This window comes from Schistocerca cancellata, chromosome 2, assembly GCF_023864275.1.
Source record: "Schistocerca cancellata isolate TAMUIC-IGC-003103 chromosome 2, iqSchCanc2.1, whole genome shotgun sequence".
Classification (NCBI taxonomy): Eukaryota; Metazoa; Arthropoda; class Insecta; order Orthoptera; family Acrididae; genus Schistocerca; species Schistocerca cancellata.
Window position 1 is genome coordinate 636,110,139 of NC_064627.1, and position 22,518 is coordinate 636,132,656.

The following is a 22,518-nucleotide window of genomic DNA, read 5'->3' on the forward strand; positions in this document are numbered from 1 at the left end:
GTCCACATGTGTTTGCGATTGAATAAACGCAGTACTGTAACACGAGGAAACAACTTATATTGTGCAGACTGTGCTTTATTGCGAAGCTCCTGGCCTGGTGTGTGTGTTATGATGCAAGTCATAGTCATAGTTCGTGTATGTGCCTGATGGATTAGTAATCAGAAGCAATATCAGAAGCCGTTAGGTGACTGTTGCGCTGAACGTAATAGTGCTAAACGTCTCGAACGCATTGAGGTCATTGAAATACTATCCGCTGTTAGAATTTGGATTATTATTAATTGTACTGATAAGCCATATTATAAAAATTAACTTTGAAATTACTTGAAATGAAGCCACTCGTATAAAACTTCTTTTTCAGTGAAATTATGTTCCTTCTCGAATTAAAATTCCTTGCCAGTACTTCAAAGCTGTAATAAAGAAAAATTGTGCTATGACACGCAGATAATATTTTAAACTCGGCTCGTCATAGTCTTTACGAGCATAAAAATTTCTCATCAATGTAACCTCAGCATGTGGAGATTCTCGATGGCAGCGCTCGATGACACACAAGTTTTCGTAGGGATTGAAACCTTCGTGAAAGAAGACCCATTATTCTTTACTGACGACGAAGAGAACAAGATTCCTCTTTCAGTTAGGTCGACCTCGTACGAAGGTTCTATCACCAGTCCATTGAACACAAAATCAAATGATCTACGCGTTGGCTTAGTGCACAATATAGATAACTACAGGCACCGAAGTAAATATCTAATCATACCTTTTTAATGTATAGCTGATGTGCATTTCAGACATTGATCACTGTTTATTCATAAAGATTATATCGTCACGCCAAGAGCGGAGAGGTGCTTGCAAGCGATTACCTCTGTTTTTCGTTTATATTGAACTAGCGAACGCGGTAATTTCCTCCTCTTACCCTCCTCCCCCCAACCCCCAATATCTGTCCCATCACCTTCCCTCAGCTCCTTCTACATCACTTATCCCACACTATCTCTATCCATCTTCTCATCACTCTGCTCATATCCTACTTCCCCTTCTTTATTTCCATTTCCTGCCCCAACTCTGTGGCCTCATTGAATATTATTCAACATAGAATGTGGATTGGGAACAGAGGTTAAATGCATAGGTAAATCGGTTGGAATCGTAAGTGTACGGGATTGGAGAGTGGCCTTACCAGCGACTAGATCTGTGAGAATAGTGGCTTCAATGACAATATTTCACATGGTTTCAATCTATGACTAGGTAGAATTATAAAGTTAATCGTAAACACAACGTGCAAGTTTCCTGCTAAAAATGACTGCCTGAAGGAAAACAAAACAGCACATTTTCATAAAAAAAATGTTTAAATTTGTGGTAAGACCTTATGGGACCAAATTGCGTAGGTCATCGGTCCCTAAGCTTACACACTACTTAATCTAACTTAAACTAGCTTACGCTATGGACAACACACACACACACACACACACACACACACACACACACACACACACACACACACACACGTCCTAGGGAGGACGAACTTCCGACGGGGGGAGCCGCACGGACCGTGACAAGACATACTAGACAGCGCGGCTACCCCGCGCGGCGCACATTTTCATAGCACAGGTTAGCATTTTCTTGCTCGCAGCCGGGTTAACACACGGTATTTATTGTATAACATGTCCTTATCTCCAATGGTTTACGCTGCGCGTTGTCTGTCACTCGCTCATTTGGTCAAGCAGGGATTCATCCAGCCGAATCTCTCGTTTCATTTGTGTTAACTGAAGCAGAACAGTTTCAGTAAAATCATGTATTTATTGAAAAGAAGTAAATCGAAATTCGTTGCTTCCGAAGAAATAAACCACGAACTGAAAGCAACAGAATGTTGGTAACACATCAAATTACCACGAACTGACATCAATTCAGCCTTTGCAACACACTAAAGATATCAGGTGCTTGGGTAGCTCAGTTGGTAGAGCACTTGCCCGCGAAAGACAAAGGTTCCGAGTTCGAGTCTCGGTCCGGCACACAGTTTTAATCTGCCAGGAAGTTTCACACCAAAGATATGATCGTCACCAATAACATACTGAAACATCGGCTTTGATAGTATTCTGTTTCGCAAAACTTCGACATTCAACGCGGAATTTGTTACTGTTATGAAAACATGCGCCGGCCGGAGTGGTCGAGCGGTTCTAGGCTCTTCAGTCTGGAACTGCGCGACCGCTACGGTCGCAGGTTCGAATCCTGCCTCGGGCATGGATGTGTGTGATGTCCTTCGGTTAGTTAGTTTTAAGTAGTTCTAAGTTCTAGGGGACTGATGACCTCATATGTTGGGTCCCATAGTGCTCAGAGCCATTTGAGCAATTTGAAATTTGAAAATTGAAAACATGCGACAGCAGACTGTCAAACTGCAGTAACGTATTTTTTTATGAAAACATGTGACAACAGAACTGTCAAACCGTCACACTCATTTCATTGAGATCTTCATACAAAAATACCATCCAGATTTCCGCCTTTTACGGTAGATTTTCCAAATATTTCCACACACACACATACACTAAAACAACAGCTAAATCGGTCAAGCGGCTCTCAAGTGATGATCTTTCACACATGCGGCAGTTGATTTTCATTTATATAGATATGCCGTTCATTTTGGTTTTAAAACGTTACGCTAGTTGAAATGTTAACACGTAATATAATTGATCTCACTTAGCTTGTAATTGTTCATTGACGAGCACATATGATGATAATATACTACATACATTAAAAAGTAAAGTCAATAGTTCACATGGAGGAATGACAAGCGAATCTGGCAGCATATCATTCGTGCCTCCAGAGGTGAGGCTATAAAATGCACTCGCACTGACGAATCAACGTTAGGAGAATTTTGTAGGAGTTTATGTATTTTGTCGCGTCGTGCAGTTGTGTGGTTTCCAGCTGGACAAGTACGTACAGGTATCGCGCAGTTTTATGGGGGCGCGACCGAAATAGCGTGTGCCACCTGCCGGAGGGTGGCCGCGGCCAGCTCATGGGCCCATTTTCCTTGTGCCAGCACTTAAATTGGCCGATTCTGACAACGCGTGCCAGCGTGCGGCTGCTCTTACCGTGTTGAGAAGGCGGGGACCGGTTTCTGTGCCACGAGGCTACTTCCCCGTGTCTTCGCGCTGACGAGTATAATAATTTATTTCGGAGAACAATATTCTGTAACAAAATTCGATCACACTTTCCGAGAAATAACGAGAACCATTAAAAATTCTCCATTCGTTTGAGATTCTTGGAAACTCAGCTAAGTCCCTTCCTCCTCACGTGCTGAGCGAGGCTTCGGCGTTGTTAAGAGTTGGTACTGATAAGCAACACCAACAGTGAGCAAACACAAATAAGCTGCTTTCTCGAGATTGTGTTGGCCATTTTGCGTAGCATACAAACAAACATTTCTCTTCAGGATACCGTGAATCATCTCAAAAAGTCAACAATGGAAGTGGAATTACTGTGGGTAGGATTTCTACAACACAGAACTGAAAAGCATTATAATATTCCGTCTAAGTTTTACGTACGTCTCCAGTACTTCTACGTTCAGATTAAATTTGTTGCTAATCTATGATATATGATGACGTGATTTCAGTTCGGCGTTTAGCGCCAGCCAATTGTATTGAAGAGAAATGCTTTGCCGTCTTCAAACGAACACGTAAGCTTGTTACACACTATGCCATGATTACTCTTACCAAATTCACTCCCAAGCACATATTACATGTTGATCAATGAATCTAATTACCTCGCATAAAAACTCTTACAGACCGTTGAACACTTACGACTACACATCAAACAAAATTTAAGAATTATAGTTTTACTTCTATTAATCAGTCAATAAAAAGAAGCTGAAACGAGGAATACAAAGTTTGTCAATTCCGGCAGCTTACGAATAGAACGCGATATTTGCTTTCACGTGGTCGTCTTTTGTGGTTTATTATTCTTAACTAGCAATACGAAAAGTATAGAATCTTGAGATTTTAAGGACATGGTGCAATGTGTTTGTTACACTTTAATTTGAGTGAGATTTTGAAACAATGTCGCATAGAAAATACACGCATATGCACATCGTCCAGTCACATTAATGTGACTACCGCCTGCCTTAGAAATCAGTGTAATGTCTACTCAGAATCGGCGGTGGCAGCACTAGCAGTGGAGGGTATATAAAGCTTTTCGGGGGACGCTGAAAACAGTGCAGCCGTTTTCGTAATGTGGAAACAGAGCGATTTAGCTGACGTCCAACAGGACATGGCCATTGGCTTTCGGGACAAGGGTGGATGCATTTCCGAAACGGCGAAGTTTGTAAACTGTTCGCGTGCCGTCGTGGTTAAAGTATACCGTGCCTGATAAAATGGCGCTATCGAACGAAAGCCGACGCCGAGACATCTATGATGCACCACGGGCCGTGATTGAAACTTAAGAACATCTAACCATGGAGGTAGTCTGTCAGTTCATACAATGTGGATCGTGTTTATAAGAGCAATAAACGAATAGTTTTCCTTTTGTACCATTTTCTTTACCTAGCCGTGTGTATGGGAATATGCTTGTTGTTATATAATATCTTCATGGTTCAGTTCGCCCCGATAGCTGAGTAGTCAGCGTGACGGATTGCCGTCCTACGGGCCCGGGTTCGATTCCCGGCTGGGTCGGGGAATTTTCTCCGCTCAGGCACTGGGTGTTGTGTTGTCTTCATCATCATTTCGTCCCCATCCGGCGCGCAGGTCGCCCAATCTGGCGCCGAATGTAATAAGGCCTGCACCAAGGCGGCCAGACCTGCCCCGCAAGGGGCCTCCCGGCCAATGACGCCAAACGCTCATTTCCATTTCCATTTCCATTGCCATTTTCATGGTTCATACTCGATAAACTGTAATTGCTGTCTTAACAGAAATGATTTCACTGCCGTTGCTAAGTGCACGCGAGATTTAGGAAAGCTAAATTACGTTTGCGAACAGGACAGCGGGCGCGTGTTGCAACGCGCAGCTTGGGGGCAGCAGACACGTGGAGGCGACGTCACGGCAAGTGATACGCAGACAGCGGACTGGCGGCGGCATGCGTACCCCAGGCTCGCGTCTGGCGGGCAAGCGACAGAATTAGTTGACACTGTGTCATAAAGTGACGCGATTTAGAACTCTCGGCGGCTTTTTCGGCTGGCGCGGCGGCTAAAGTTAACTCAGAAGGTTCGGCAACACCAAAAAGTCGCCGGTGTAGGTCACGCGAATTAAAACCGTTTCAGACGCTTCCCAGTTGTTAACAGCATTACGTGCAGCACCTTTGGAATCAAAGCCTACCATTTCTTTGAAATGAACGCATTCGAAAAAATGTTTAGCATGTTTATACGTGCATTAGATCATTCATTAAAGCGTTATTTACGATATTACACCTGTCCAGAAAACCGTCACCAGAACTGCTTCTGCGGCTGTGTCTGCTTTTTCTTAGAAGACAGAGCATGATCAATGACATTCCTGTCGAAGTACTGTTGTGCTCTACGTAGCCTTTTTATCACAAAAAGTATCAATTAATATAATTAAAAGATTGTTTCAGTATTAATTCCAAGAAGTGCAGGACAGGAGACCTGCAATAGGCATCCCTCTTACGGACTGAATGATTACTAAAATATATAATTATAAAAGAGCCACGCGATCACGTATCCAAAATGATTATGATGAAAACATCCGCAATAGTTGTATATTTACTTATTGGCTAATGTCTTTAAACTAGCGGGTTTCAGGGATGTAGTCCCTTCTGCAGAAGTATGTACATAAATAGTAGGATGAAGCGTTCGTGTCAAAGCTGACTTAAAAGGCAACGCATCTGCTGTACGTGGCTCATCAGACTGAACAGCCAAGCCGGCCGGGGTGGCCGAGCGGTTCTAGGCGCTACAGTCTGGAACCGCGCGACCACTACGGTCACAGGTTCGAATCCTGCCTCGGGCATGGGTGTGTGTGTGATGGCCTTAGGTTAGTTAGGTTTAAGTAGTTCTAAGTTCTAGGAGACTGATGACCTCAGAAGTTAAGTCCCATAGCGCTCAGAGCCATTTTTTGAACAGTCAAATTTGCTCGCGCAAAAGGCTCATTTTAACTGTAACTGTTGGCATGTACGGAATGTGTGTTGCCTTGTAAGTCAACGTTGACATGGACGCTTCAGCCTGCTATTTATCGATACATATGAGGATGGGGTCAAGTCCCTGAAATCTGGTAGTTTAAAGGACCAGTCAATAAATGTATGTAATGTTCATTATGAAAAAAACCACTAAAACAGTTGCGGTTGTCCCACAAGCAAAAATTAATCTAAATTGAACTCTACTTGTTATTACCGCATTTATCGTTCTCTGTTGGTTCACTAGTTAATAACCGTGCTAAACCATAAGAGTTCAGAGTGATCCCTTACGATCAGTGAAGAACACAAGGCAATAACAAACTCAGCAGCGTTGCCGATGATTATGTTCCATTTCTTGTCTTGCATTCGGAATATTGTGTACGGAAATGTAACATGTAGCCGTTCTAGCTCTTCCATAGGCACCATACACGATTCCTCCTCAGCAAAGTGACTTAATCTTTCCATGTACTTCAGTGTTTAGTGTAAGTAGCCTTTCGACTTCTTTGTTGCTGTGCCAGTTTTTTCAGTTCTGCCTAGCTGCTAAACTTGACGCCCTCAATAATTGTATACATATTCTGCTGTTTGACTGCAACGACAGATTCTTCATTTTACTATAAACTTCGCGCTGCGATGGACACACAAACAAGTAAATAGGCTTAATGCTCTTAGGGCGGACCATCATACCATGTTGTTCCAGGCTCTGAGTAATACCGGACAAAATATTAGTCGCCGCCTTAAAAGAGCGCGGTGATCACTGTATATAGTGTATAACTGGTCATGTGACTCTAAACCCGTGACATAAGTAATAGCAGTGTGCCTGTCGTTCGTACAGAATCTGTGCAGCAAGACGTGCCAGAAAGGTGAAAACGAATTTCACGTATGGACATGCCCGTGACCACCTCGTCTGTGGAGTTGCCCGATTTGTTGGCGTATCAATGCGGACTGTCCAACGTACACTATGTGATAAAAAGTATCCGTACACCTGGCTTAAAATGACTTAAAAGTTCGTGGCGCCGTCCATCGATAATGCTGGAATTAAATACGGTGCTGGCTCACGCTTAGCCTTGATGACAGCTTCCACTTTCGCAGGCGTACGTTCAATCAAGTGCTGTAAGATTTCTTGGGGAAAGGCAGCCCATTCTTCAAGGAGTGCTGCACTGAGGAGAGGTATCGGTGTCGTTCGGTGGGGCCTCGCACGTAGTCGGCGTTCGAAAACATCCCAAAGGCCAGTCCATTACAGGGAAGTTATTGTGTAACCACTCCGCCACAGGCCGTGCATTGTGAACAGGTTCTCGATCGTGTTGAAAGATGCAGTCGCCATCCCGGAATTGCTCTCCAACAGTGGGAAGCAAGAAGTGCTTGAAACATTAATGTAGGCCTGTGCTGTGATAGTGCCACGCAAAACAACAAGGGGTGCAAGCCTCCTCCATAACACCACCGCCTCCGAATTTTACTGTTTGCACTACACACGCTGGCAGATGACGTTCACCGAACATTCTCCATACCCACTGCCTGCCACCGGATCGCCACATTGTGTACGGTGATTCGTGACTCCACACAACGTTTTTCCACTGTTCAATCGTCCAATTTTTATGCTCTTTACACCAAGCAAGGCATTGTTTGGCATTTACCTGCGTGATATGCGGCTCATGAGCAGCCGCTCGAGCGTAAAATGCAAGGTCTCTCAACTCCCGCCTAACTGTCATAAGAACTTGCAGTGGATACTGATGCAGTCTGGAATTCCTGTGTGATGGTATGGATAGATGTCTGCCTATTACACATTATGACGCTCTTCAACTGTCGACGGCCTCTTGTCAGTCGACATTCCATTCGAGGTCGGCCTGTACGCTTTTGTGCTGTACGTGTCCCTTCGCATTTCCACTTCACTATTATCACGTCGGAAACAGTGGACCTAGGGATGTTTAGGAGCGTGGAAATCTCGCGTGCAGACGTATGACACAATTGACAGCCAATCGCCTGACCACGTTCGAAGTCCGTGAGTTCCGCGGAGCGTCCCATTCTGCTCTCTCACGATGTCTGATGACGACTGAGGTCGCCGATACGGAGTACTTGGGAGTAGGTGGCAGCACAATGCAGGTAATACGAAAACGTATGATCTGGGAGGTGTCCGGATACTTTTGATCACATAGTGTATCTACATGGAGTGGTGTGCGACGCCCATCCATGTGACGCAGCATACGAACAACGGTGGTAGTAAGAACATCTCAGTCTACGGGGACCAGAGACAAGTTCTTTGAATCAGTCGCAAACAACTGTGACCTGCTGACATGGAGCTCTGTCATCCACAAAAATGTCATCATTGTTTGTGAACATGGCTCTGAGCACTACGGGACTTAACTTTCTACGGTCATCAGTCCCCTAGAACTTAGAACTACTTAAACCTAACTAACCTAAGGACATCACACACATCCATGCCCGAGGCAGGATTCGAACCTGCGACCGTAGCGGTCGCGCGGTTCCAGACTGTAGCGCCTTTAACCGCTTGGCCACCCCGGCCGGCTTTTGTGAACATCATGCCCATGAATGGCTGCAAGCGGTCTCCAAGTAGCTGAGTATAACCACTTCCAGTCAGTGATCGGTGTACGTGGACCAGAGGACGCAGTCCATTCCGTGTAAACACCGCTCACGCCATTAAGTAGTACCCCCGCCTTTCACAGTGCCATGTTGACATCTTGGGTCCATAGCTTCGTAGGGTCTGCGCACCACTCGAACCCTACCATGAGTTGAGCCGTTACCAACTGAAATCGGGACTCGTAAGGCCAGGCCACAGTTTTCCATTCGTCTAGGGTCCAACTGATATGGTCGCGAGCCCAGGAGAGGTTCTGCAGGCGACATCCTGCTGTTAGCAAAAATGGTTCAAATGGCTCTGAGCACTATGGGACTTAACTTCTGAGGTCATCAGTCCCCTAGAACTTAGAACTACTTAAACCTAACTAAAGTAAGGACATCACACACATCCATGCCCGAGGCAGGATTCGAACCTGCACCGGAGTGGTCGCATAGTTCCAGACTGTAGCACCTAGAACCGCTCAGCCACTCCGGCCGGCCGCTGTTAGCAAAGGCACTTGCCTCTGTCGTCTGCTGCCATAGCCCATTAACGCCAAAATTCTCCGCACTGTCCTAACGGATACGTTCGTCGTACGTCCCATATTGATTTCTGCGGTTATTTCACGCGTTTCTGCTTTCCTGTTAGCACTGATAACTCGACGCAAACGTCGCTGCTCTCAATCGTTAGTGAAGGCCGTCTGCCACTGCATTGTCCGTGGTGAGAGGTAATACCTGAAACCTGCTATTCTCGGCACTATCTCGATACTGCGAATCTTGGAATACTGCATTTCCTGCCGATTTGAGAAATGGACTGCCCCATTCATCTTTCTCCAACCATGATTCCACGTTCAAAGCCTGTTAATTCTTGTCGTGCGGCCATAATCACGTCGGAAACCTTTCCACATGAATCTGAGTACAAAGGAGAGTTCCACCAGTGCACTGTCCTTTTATACCTTCCTATCCCACGACTTCCGTCACCTCAATATAATGAAATGTTAGGAAACAGGAAGGTAGTGTACATGGCTTATCGGCTTATGATTAGAATACTACTATATAACATGAATTTGAAATGTCAGAAAACAGGGCTCAAGCTCATAAAGAAGGGTGGAGGGGGGGGGGAGGCGATGGACAGAGGGGTGGAAGGAAACGGACACAGAAAGCGGAAAGAAGGAGGTGAACACAGAGAGGTGATTGACAGAGAGAGGGAGAAAGAGGTTGCGATGGACAAAGAGAGGGGCTGAGAAGATGGACAGAGAGAGTGGGCAGAAGGAGATTCGGACGTATATCACTCACAGCACCTCAATTTTCTGGAAAAAGTCTAAATGGGAGTGGAGAAAGTGTATTTTGTATGACATACTGTAGCCTATGCGATGGTACTTGTCCAGCACGCTGTTCATTATTTCAACGTAATTTGCAGCTGTTCTGTTATCCAAGAAACCACGCACAACACCTTTAAAGGTCTCCCACGCTTGTTTCTCATTACTCTCGATGACTAGGTCAAAGTTTATATCCACAAAAATTTTATGAATTTCAGGACTAATGAAGTTTCTTTCCTACAATGTGGCCTCATTCACTCGTGGGAATTTCTCTGCCAGTTACTTGATGGCGTATTTATCCTTGTTCACCGTTTGTACAATGTTTTTCATGAGACTGACTGTATTCCCCATGTGGACTCGGTAGAACAGATGATCCACTTCTGGAAGTGGGTGGATAGCTGACAGGATGTTGGGCTATGTGATGTCCACACACAAATACGAGTTTTGATCGGTCGGCTCTCTCGAAATCATAACGATGGTAAAGAGTACCGAACATCCAGGTTTTAATGATTTATCCATGTAAACTTACAAAACAGGAATTGCAACAAATAAGAAGTACCCGAAAATATCAGGGTTCAACAGCTATACTATCAGAATAGCTCAACACATTGTATCGATACTAGGAATAAGAACAATATACAGAAAGACCTATAACCACTTACCTTCATCCAGAAAGGGGTCCAATATGCAGGAACGCACAGTTTCAATAAATTGCCAGTAACCAATGAAAAACTTGGTTTCAGATACAGCATAATTCGTAAGACTTTTTGATAGGCAACTCCTACTCTATAGATGACTATCTCAACAGGGAGTGTTCGACCAGCTTAAGTAAAAATGTCTGCTAGATTTCAGTTTTGACAACACTTGGTCACAACAGTCAAGATTAGTTATTTTGTGTATTGACAAATTTATTAAAAAGGCATAACTGTGTTTCACTTTAACAGTGTATTAATTCTGTAAATATTAGCAATTCCAGTTTACTGCAATGTATTCATCTATTTTGACAGTCTCCTGACAAGTGATCGTTGTAGTGAGTATTATATTCAAATGTTTCATGTTTTTGTATTATACTTTGACTTGTTCCACACCCACGAGATTCGTCTCATTTTTGGGTCTATGCAACGAAAACTGAATCTAGTCTAATCCAAGAATTGGTCAGGATGGCTTATACAGGGTGTTACAAAAAGGTACGGCCAAACTTTCAGGAAACATTCCTCACACACAAAGAAAGAAAATATGTTATGTGGACATGTGTCCGGAAACGCTTACTTTCCATGTTAGAGCTCATTTTATTACTTCTCTTCAAATCACATTAATCATGGAATGGAAACACACAGCAACAGAACGCACCAGCGTGACTTCACTTTGTTACAGGAAATGTTCAAAATGTCCTCCGTTAGCGAGGATACATGCATCCACCCTCCGTCGCATGGAATCCCTGATGCGCTGATGCAGCCCTGGAGAATGGCGTATTGTATCACAGCCGTCCACAATACGAGCACGAAGAGTCTCTACATTTGTTACCGGGGTTGCGTAGACAAGAACTTTCAAATAATGAAATTCAAAAGGGTTGAGGTCAGGAGAGCGTGGAGACCATGGAATTGGTCCGCCTCTACCAATCCATCGGTCACCGAATCTGTTGTTGAGAAGCGTACGAACACTTCGACTGAAATGTGCAGGAGCTCCATCGTGCACGAACCACGTGTTGTGTCGTACTTGTAAAGGCACATGTTCTAGCAGCACAGGTAGAGTATCCCGTATGAAATCATGATAACGTGCTCCATTGAGCGTAGGTGGAAGAACATGGGGCCCAATCAAGACATCACCAACAATGCCTGCCCAAACGTTCACAGAAAATCTGTGTTGATGACGTGATTGCGCAATTGTGTGCGGATTCCCGTCAGCCCACACATGTTGGTTGTGAAAATTTACAATTTGATCACGTTGGAATGAAGCCTCATCCGTAAAAAGAACATTTGCACTGAAATGAGGATTGACACATTGTTGGATGAACTATTCGCAGAAGTGTACCCGTGGAGTCCAATTAGCTGCTGATTGTGCCTGCACACGCTGTACATGGTACGGAAACAACTTGTTCTTCCGTAGCACTCTTCATTCAGTGACTTGGTCAACGTTACCTTGTACAGCAGCAACTTCTCTGACGCTGACATTAGGGTTATCGTCAACTGCACGAAGAATTGCCTCGTCCATTGCAGGTGTCCTCGTCGTTCTAGGTCTTCCCCAGTCGCGAGTCATAGGCTGGAATGTTCCGTGCTCCCTAAGACGCCGATCAATTGCTTCGAACGTCTTCCTGTCGGGACACATTCGTTCTGGAAAACTGTCTCGATACAAACGTACCGCGTCACGGCTATTGCCCCGTGCTAATCCATACATCAAATGGGCATCTGCCAACTCCGCATTTGTAAACATTGCACCGACTGCAAAACCACGTTCGTGATGAACACTAACCTGTTGATCCTAGGTACTGATGTGCTTGATGCTAGTACTGTAGATCAATTAGTCGCATGTCAACACAAGCACCGAAGTCAACATTACCTTCCTTCAATTGGGCCAACTGGCGGTGAATCGAGGAAGTAAAGTACATACTGACGAAACTAAAATGAGCTCTAACTTGGAAATTAAGCGTTTCCGGACACATGTCCACACATCTTTTCTTTGTTTATGTGTGAGGAATGTTTCCTGAAAGTTTGGCCGTACCTTTTTGTAACACCCTGTATATGCATTTATGTGACGTTATGGATATCTGGACTGTCTTCTCACGAATTCAAACTAATGAAATGCAACAAGTTAAACATAATCGACGAAATAAGATACACATTAGTATTTTAACGTAATTAAGCATCAGACATGTCCAATATCCTTGTAAAAGTGACCACGGGTGGATAAAACTACTACTACTACTACTACTACTACTGCATGACATTTTCATTTGTGACGTGTGTTACTCACAACCTTTAGGGCGCCCACAGTACGCTGAGGGTGTTCGAGGCCCCAGGTCAGGGCGCCAGCAGCCGCTGTTGAGGTTTGCTTTTGGCTGCTGGTGTGGGCAGGTGTGTCGGCAGCCAGTCAGGTGACGCCTGCGTGTATTTCCAGCGTATCCGAGTCCCCAGTGCTAGCGCTAGTCTTTGGCATAACTGGCAAATGGCTTTCCGCCATTTGTGAAAGACTCCGTATGCTAATCTGCGTAATTCATCGCGTCTACAGCCTCGGCTTCTCAGCAAAGTACGAGGGCTGTCATAGTCTCCTTTGAGGGATATACACCTGATCCACTGATCCTCTACTTTTTTCGTCCCACCGGTAAAATATGTTTTGTCAAACTCTGCGAAATACTCGTTGACTGCAACTATCATTTTATCGTTTGATGTAAATTTCTTCTTAGTAAGCCAAATTTTCAGGTTATGGAACAGTAAGAAGTCTCTTGGGGCTAAGTCTGACGAATAGGACGGATGGGGAACCAATTCAAAGCCCAATCCGTGCACTTTCACCATTGTTATCGCTGTTGCGTAGGGCGGTGCATTATCCTGGTGAAAGATCACTTTTTTGCGTACCAAACTTGGTCATTTTTCAGCCAATTCAAGCTTCAAACGATCCAACTGTCCAGTCCCAAGAAAAAAATTTAATAAGCAATACTTGTCAGATCAAATGGGAGAAGACTGCGCCAAGAGGCACAAGCCCTGACGCTAAACGAAGCTTTCCTGTGTACGTAAAGAGGTAACATCGAATGGAAACCTATAAGAGAAATCGAACACTGAACTGTTTTCGTGTCGAAGGAAGCAGCTGATGGAAATATCCCGAACGGCTATTATAGAAGGTCAGCTTCGACTTAGAACGGTATATAAGCAAGAGATTCTGAGAGAGGATTCAGAGAGGGAGAGTAGTGGCTGCTTTGAGGAGACACCGTGTAGCTACGACAGGCAGCAGCAGCAGAAGGATGCAGAAGTAATATTCTCAGCGAGGAGTCGGTGATCAGACCTGGTGACACGCACATCAACTGCAAGAAAAGTAATCATTATCTATTCTGGAGAATAACTTTGAACATAGACGATCTGTCTTTGTCTCAAGGAATAGATAGCGTTTGTAATTTCGTAATTAACAAGAACAATTTACGGAATAGTAATTGTCTCTTGTAAGCTTAGGCGAGTGACCTGTTGATAAGAATAAATTGAGTCTGATATTTATTAAAGAAGGGTTTAGGAACTGGCACCTCTTTTATAAAATATGGTTCAAATGGCTCTGAGCACTATGGGACTTATCATCTGAGGTCATCAGTCCCCTAGAACTTAGAACTACTTAAACCTAACTAACCTAAGGACATCAAACACATCCATGCCCGAGGCAGGATTCGAACCTGCGACCTTAGCGGTCGCGCTGTTCCAGACTGAAGCGCCCAGAGCCGCTCGGCCACACCGGCCGGCCCTCTTTTATAAGTTATCATAGAGATAATAAATGAATAACTGAAATACTGAACTCTTCAGCATACCCATCCTGCTATTAATCCTAACAGATTACCACTGCAACCAATAACAACAGTTCTACCTAGAAGTGCTTTCTCCCTCTCATCTCCGACAACAAAGGTGTACACCCCAACAACCCTCAGATTGTCGCCAACGTTCCTGTTGCGCTACAAAAGTGTTGGGACGCGATACAAAACGAAACATAATAGGGTTTAGTTATGGCTCTGCACTTTTCCAAGTAATCTCTGAGGATTATTCCTTGGGTATCACAAAAAAAGTGGTCATCAGCTTACCAGCTGACAAAATGGTCTTTTCCTTCTTCGGTGCACTTTCACCAGCTTTTGTCCATTGTTTTGAATGCCATTTTGACTCTGGTGTGTAATCATGGATCCAGGTTTCATCAAGTCGCAAATTGTCGCAAAAAAGTGTGATTATACATCGCCAAACATTGAGTTGAAATGTGCAGGATTCGCGATTGGTCAGCTGTGAGAAATCGCGGCACCCATCTGGCACACACCTTCTTCATAGCCAGTTCTCCGGGTACGATATTATGCACTCGCTCAGTTGGGATGCCTACAGTTTCAGCAGCGTTACAGATTTTTATTCGGCGGTCTTGCGTTACATCATCATGGATTTTGTCAATGGTTTCCTTTATGGTGACCACAGCTAGACGATCGGAGTGCGATTCGTCATAGGCGCTTGTCCGACTATGTTCAAATTCGTTAATCTAAAATTAAATGGTCTTCAGTGGTGGTGCAGAGTCCGCGTGAACTTCATGAAATTCTGTTTCGATTCCTGCGCCAGTCCAACGTGCCAAATGAAAATGTTTAGTAACAGAACGAAACACGGTTTTCTCCATTTTCAATCGCAGTAGGAACACAGACCAATTCAGACGGCTGTCAGTAATGAACTGTACGCTTTACAATGTTTAAATTCTTTATGCGATCCTTGGAATAATCAAGCATACCGACCATGAAAGCGCGACAAAAATGTTCCATTCTTTCATGGAAACTTGCCACACTTATCAAACCACCCTCGCATATTTAACGGTTGTGGAAAAGTGGCCATTATAACAAACTTGTTGTGTGAAAGTGGTTTCCTATACCTGTGAAGAGAGATTGCTCTTTTATACAGCAGACCGAAGCAATAAGCCGTTTTCACTAACTTTATCAAGTAATTAGACAAAATTTGTCATAAATTCCATTTTATTTGCATACTGCAGTGTCAAATTTAAAATATACTGCACAGAGAAATTAAAACGTCGAAATTTTCAAATCATAATTTGCACAACTTCCTTATACTTCGTTTGAAAGGAGACAAGACAAGACAAAACAAAATAAAAACAATACAAACGGCTAACCTAGATGTGTGTGTTCGTAGTATCGATCAGTCTGTGTCCAGTGTGGGAGCTCGTGTTATTACTATTTTTTCTACATACCTTACATTCTTTCACAAATAGATGCAACCAGTCAACAAAATACCATACACGCGCTAATACATTTTGAACAAAACACGAACAATATTTTCCTCCAATAGGCGTCCGTAGTGGTAGGGGCTTGGGGGGGGGGGGGGGTTAGAAGTGGTATTTGCCAACACCCCGCCCACCCTTGCCCTCCTACGCCACTGGAATATGGTTGCCGTACAGAGCTTTTATTCCTTACAGAATTCCCAAACACCACGGGTAACCACCAATTCTGTGCAATATAATAATTTTTTTGGAGTAATCTATTAAATTGTTATAGCATGACACATATCAAACTTGGCTCAATCATTTAATTAAATATAGCAATTTTTGAGTCTTCTTCTCGACCCCAGCGCCCATATTTCCTTCAATATTAATTTTTGGAAACTACAGTTCGCGCAGACCATTTGTCCCGGATCGGTGGCTGATTGGAGCAACGTATTTCCCAGTCACGGGCTCTCCCATCAACCACCGCGTGTGTTGTTGGGTTAATGAGTATCCCAAAGCCTGCGTTAGGCTGGAGCGCGACAGTTTGGTTTTGAGTTGCCGAGGCCTGCGAATGTGAACACAATGTTGTAGTTGTGAATGCAAATTTCGATTAACAGTGCATAGGTCAAATTAGTAGAGTAGTATCTGCATATTCAATATGTCCGTATATTTTCATTATTACTTTCGAGCCATTTGATTTTTATCTTTGTATGAAGAGACACAAGGTTTGTAAGAACACACCTCGAATACTGCTTGCTCTACAAATAATGTCGAGCGTATTTACTTGCTGCAGCACTGTAGGCCAGAATAATTTCCATTCAAGGCTTGAAACTAGTAATAAAACTAAAATTAATTAACGTACTTTCAAGAGTTTAATAGATGTGCACAATCAGTGAACTTTAACTAAAAGAAAAACTTGCAATTTGCTTCCTTAAGTACTACTTCACAATGTCGGTAATGTATTCACACATAGTTAGGCTTCTTGCGGCGTTACTGTTACGACTGAAGCTTTAAATTTCCCTCCTGCCATTTCTGCTTTGTGACGTCACAGTGGCAGCTGAGATGGCAGCGCTATCCCGCGGACTTACGACGTACTAGTCGCTGTGTCCCTAGCGACCTCGGTAAATGTGTTGTCTTGGTTGGCAATCGGCGCAATGAAAGAAGCGCGTTGGGATCAACAGAATGCTACGGTTGTGTCGACAGTGTCTAATAATTGAGAAAGTGTAGAAAACATACGTGGTGCGAATTAATTGTGTTCCTGTCATCGTCTTTGGACGTTGTAAATTTATGAACTGTAAAACTAAATGGGTTCAGCGGACGATATTTTGAAAGAAATGCACTGTTGCGAATTGTACATCTAGTTGCGAAGTAAATTGTGTCCCTCCTTTTGGGACCAGTTAACAAGAAAATTTTAGGTATATTACTGATCCCCGCCTCCCAACTGCCGTGTGGGAGATTTCTGTGCCAGTTTATTGTACACCGCGGTTTATACTTCGCGGTTCGGTATACAGTGGCCTAATGAACTTGGAGCCAATAGGAGCTTCACCTTCTGCGGTATTTATCGTTTGTCACTGTGCGGCTTGTTTAAAGACGTGGTTTTCTCAAAAACAGATTTTGTGACATAATTATGTGTGCTGTGTTGTGTTGTTGACAGAAGTGCGTAGTAACCATTAAGCTGACGCGACTACACAATGAAACAGCCACAGTAATGTGCAGAATCCGACGGCTTAAACGAAAACTTTTTCATATAATCTTCATTGACTGTATTTAACAACTAATTTAATTGTGTGTTGAAACAACTAAATTGTGTGTTGAGAAAAGAAAACAAAATTAACAATGTTTGGTGATCCTCACGTACTTTACTTGAAATACCAGGTGAGCTTTGTAATTGTTAACTAATCCTGTAGTTTTGCCATAGATTTGATTTTTTTTTTTCTTACAGTAATTAGAATTTGCATTTCGAGATCAATGGTTGGATTAAAGTATCAGACTTATATCGCAGTTTAAAATGTCTTATATCATTTAGATCCTTTCAAGTGAGACAGGAATCAGTTAGTGGGATTAGGCGTTTTAAGTTTGACTACACGATTAAACCGAAGAACTTATTTATCATACTAAACCATTGTTCTGTTCGTTCTTTCAGCACTGAATGACATCATGCCAAGGCAGTGTTTTGGAAATAATTTGTTTCATTTCGACTCGTATTTTTTGCGACATTAATAAAATCATCACCGAAGTCGTACAGTTTGCTTAATGTCATACAATGTGCTATAATTCCGTAATTATGGCTCGTAGATTCCGTTTATCCAAAGGAAGTAGAAATAACTTACAACTTAGCATTACAGATTTCCATGTAGTGCACACTGCGCCGGCATAGTACAAGAAATGGAGAAAAAATAGACTTTAGAGCTGAGACACTTTAGAAATGTCTCGTTGCATAATTGCCTTGTTTATATTCAGAGAATGTGGTGGAATGTATTATTAAATCATGATTTGGATTTGTGGTAGATCATATAGAAATTCCTGTTTTCTTTTGGATAGGGTATTTTAGTTACCATCTTGATTGCTGATTGAGGTTGCATTATATTCCTAACTGTTTTTTTGCTTAGGGGTTCGGTTTTATCTGTTCTGTGTATAGTTACAATGGAGTGTTGCCAATATCCTGTGATTTATTGTATACTTTTCAGCAGGTACAAAAACAGAATTTTTGCAGTCTTGTGCACAAGCTTTTTTGACTTATGGTGACTTGTTTTGTTTCAGGTTAGGGAGAAGGAATTAGGCCTGGAACGCGATCTTGAAGAATCACGGCCTTTGTCTGATGGCTCATCATATGAACATCAGTTGGCTGTTCGTATGCGGGACAAAGCAACGAAGTTGCAGGTACCTTTACAAATTTTAAGCTTTTTTCTTCAAGTATTAGATTAATTTTTCTTACCAAAATAATTGTGAAACTTCTTGATAAGGGTGGGTATGCTGTTGTTTTAAAATATGTAACTGACCTGCTGGTTTATAAATCAGTAATCATAACATATTGTGCTTATCATTTTAATTGCTTTAACTGTCACACCTTGGTGAATTATTGTATATTGCATAATTGTGTTTGTGTGGATTTGCATTACCGTACATGCCACATTATGACATGTAGTACATAAAGATGAAAAATAGTGTTAATAGAGGGAGACCTTTCCTGGGACATTGTGTGGTAACGCACAAAAGTGCACCGAGTGACCATAAAGTCACAGAAATTGCACTGTATGAACTCTGTGGTGTCAGGCTAAAAGCGTGTGAGCATAATGTTTCTATGTCAATGGTGAGTTGCTGATGTGTCTGAATTTGAGGTGGGCATTATTGTATTATGGACCTGCAAGGTGCAGCATTGTGTAGATAGTTCACAGGAGTTACCTGTGCAAAGCATGCTGGGTTTGTTATAAAATTATTTTCTGTTTTTAAAGTTCCTGTCCTTTTTATTGTGAAAATATTTTTATCAAACAAATAAGAAATTATATACTATGCGACAATTAGTTTAGAATATAAAGTGATCATAGAACAGACAATGAATTTGTAAAGATAGACATCTGGAAATGATGTTTCAATAGACATGGTTAAAGCTGGAGCTGAAGTAATACCAATGTAGCTTGCAATGCAAAGCCTTTCTTAATTTTCATTATATTATCATAGAACTTCTGTTACCAGAGCCTCAAGAAATCTATGAAGATTCAAAAGGCTAAAGTATAAATCAGGACCAGCAGCAGGCATGGCAGTGCGTATCTACTGGTCATAGGTTGGCGAGATGTCTATTTTGCTTAGCCAGTCAGATGATTCATCATCATACCCAATGAGAGCGAAAAGAGAGTTAATGTATTTCTAGCACCAGAATTGAAACATTTGTTTTGTTTGCTGTTTTTTTGTGTGTGTATTAGTGAGTTTCGAGACAAATATTTTTTGATTATGACAGTGGGCTGACATTGGTGCATATCACTTGCATTAAATGCAAGACACGAAAATGTATACAATTGGTGTTGAAATGACTACACAATGGATCTGCACAAACACACTGAGTAAGTGGATCAGTGTTTTTTTAATTAAATTGTGGGAGAAGTCAGGTGGATCAGTGTTTATTCATAAAAGTCACATGTTGGATATATTAATAAACACTGATTCACCAACCTCCTCCCATGATTTAATTAAAAAACACTGATCCATTTAAGTACACTATCCTAGCCTTTGACACCAATAGTCTAAGAAGGGGTGGAGGGTGCTAGGTTGAAGAACATTAAAAAGAAAGGGCAGTTCACTCACACACTGGGATGAGAGGGAGCCACCACAATTTTTTAGATACAAGACTCTCACATATTTTGTACATCAAGAGTTGTGATGAAATGTTGCTCCAGAATCTTAGATTTATAACTATACTAGCCAGAGAATATGAGCTACTAAGAAATATCCTATGAAAAGAAACTTACAGGAGTCATCAACAAATGTTGTTCAGAGGTTTGGTTGATTACTAAGAGTTTCAATCTTGTGGTTTCTTATCCACCTCTTTAGGATAACACCATGAATTATATTTTAAACTTCAGTGACAGAAGAAATCTTTCCAATCCAAGATTTAATAACTTGCCATTCTATTTTCTTATTCTGCTCAGTGAATTGAATTGGTGCTGTAAGAAATCTATGGCGCAATTTGACTAAAAGAGGGGATTGATTGATTGACATGATGTATTCTGAGAAAACAAAGAATAGTCAGTTTGGTAATGGAGGCAAGTGTGTGTGTGTGTGTGGTAAAAAATTATAGAGGGAGACAAAGGCTCAAGTGCAGTAACCATGTGCAAACGGATGTAGGTTGCAGTAGGGCTCAAATAGATTTAGGTTGCAGTAGCTACACAGAGATGTGAAGAGACTTACACAGGATAGACTTGTATGGAGAGTTGCATCAAACTAGTCTTTGGACTGAAGTCTACAATCCACTTTTGAATTTTAGATGTTGTAAGTAAATTAGACAGGCAGTATTAGTGTAAGTAATGGTTTGGATATTTAGTGTCATGCGGAACAAAGTTAGCCTATCAGGAGAGTGAATTGGTTAAGTGATATCTCGAAAGTTGCACCAATTTTATGAGTTCTTTGAATATATCCCCTTTTTTGTAGTATACTGTGTTACACATAAGTTCAGTGACCATGCGTCTTTTGTTTTTCAGCAGCAGAGACCATTAACACGCTACCTGCCAATTCGTAGTGAGTCTTTAAATTTACGGGCACACATTGAATCTGCAGGCCATCAGATAGAATTATGCCCACATGTTATTCTTGATGCCACATCTTGCCGTGGTCCTCTACATAAGATGGGATCCAAATTCCATCACTGGAACAAGCGGTGGTTTGTTTTCGATAGAGTTAAGAGGACTCTTATGTACTATGGTGACAGATCAGAAAAGAAACCTCGAGGGGGAACTTACTTTCAGGTAAGAAATGTTACTTTCATGCTATTAATATTTTTAATGGTTTGTCTGAAATATTTATTTTTTGTTGCATTGGGATACAGTTTCATCATTCTTTGTGATTCACACTCACAGAACATTCATCTGAAAGCAAATTTGATTTCATTTTTATCTCTCTTTTTTAAGGATACTCTCCTGCATTACTTGTTAAATGACATGGTTGATTAAAAATAGTGTGAAAAGATCATTCAAATGAAAATTAAAGATTGAAAGTAAAGTAAAGATACCAGGTTAAATCTGTTTTTGTTGCCTGTTACCTAATATGTATCATATTTTAGGCTCAGTTGCTACATATTCTGGCTCTTAAATCCCCCAGTACCATACCACTTGAAATAATGTAACATGGAGGGTGGGGGGCGGAAATGTAAAGGGAAGGGAAGTGTATTATAATCAGTTACAAAGAATGGAGTATAAAGGCTGAGCAGCTCCTGATTAGCCACATATTTCAAGCTGGGGTACAGAACGACACCACAGGACGGGGTGGACAACTGGAAATTAGTGATCTGGAGTGATGTATTATGGTATACCCTGTGGCAATCCGATGGAAAGGTTTGCATTTGGTGAATGCCTGGAGAATGTTAACTGTTATCATTTATAGTGCCAACAGCGGAGTATACAAATACCATTTACCGAATTGTGTACTACATACAATGAAGGAGCAGTTTGGAGACAATGACTGATTGTATCAGCATGACCATGACAGTGTCATAAAGCTGCATCTGTGAGGCAACGGTTGTGGACAATAATGTTCCTGAAATGGACAGGACTGACCAGAGTCCCAACCTGTGAACCCATTGGAACACCTTTTAGAAAGTTAGACTATCGATTTAGTTCCAAACTCCTGTGTCCAACATCACTACCTTCTCTGGTTTTGGCTCATGAAGAAGAATGGGCTGCCATTCCTCCAGAGACATTCAGACACCTCATTGGAAGTGTCCCCACCAGTGCTCAAGCCATCATAATGGTGAAGGGTGGTTCACCCCGTACTGATGTCTACTGATAGGTGTCCACATACTTTTGATTAGATAGTATATGTGCTGAGAAGGTTCTTGTTGACTAGTTTTTGTTGCAAAGATTTTCAGAAATTGAAATTGCAGAATTGGTTGTGAAATCTGTGGGAG

The 22,518-nt window shown here is 42.2% G+C and overlaps 1 protein-coding gene across 4 annotated transcripts in view; it reads left to right on the forward strand.

The window, feature by feature from the left end:
* The window catches only part of LOC126162305 (pleckstrin homology-like domain family B member 1), a 1,095,423-nt gene that overhangs the window by 1,071,195 nt on the left and 1,710 nt on the right, over positions 1-22,518 (forward strand). For 3 of the 4 annotated variants that reach the window (XM_049918725.1, XM_049918724.1, XM_049918727.1), the window contains 2 exons: positions 18,666-18,785; positions 21,098-21,361. In XM_049918725.1, the coding sequence (XP_049774682.1) occupies positions 18,666-18,785; positions 21,098-21,361 (384 nt within the window). The remainder of the gene's footprint in view (positions 1-18,665; positions 18,786-21,097; positions 21,362-22,518) is intronic. The other variant, XM_049918726.1, reaches the window with a different exon arrangement.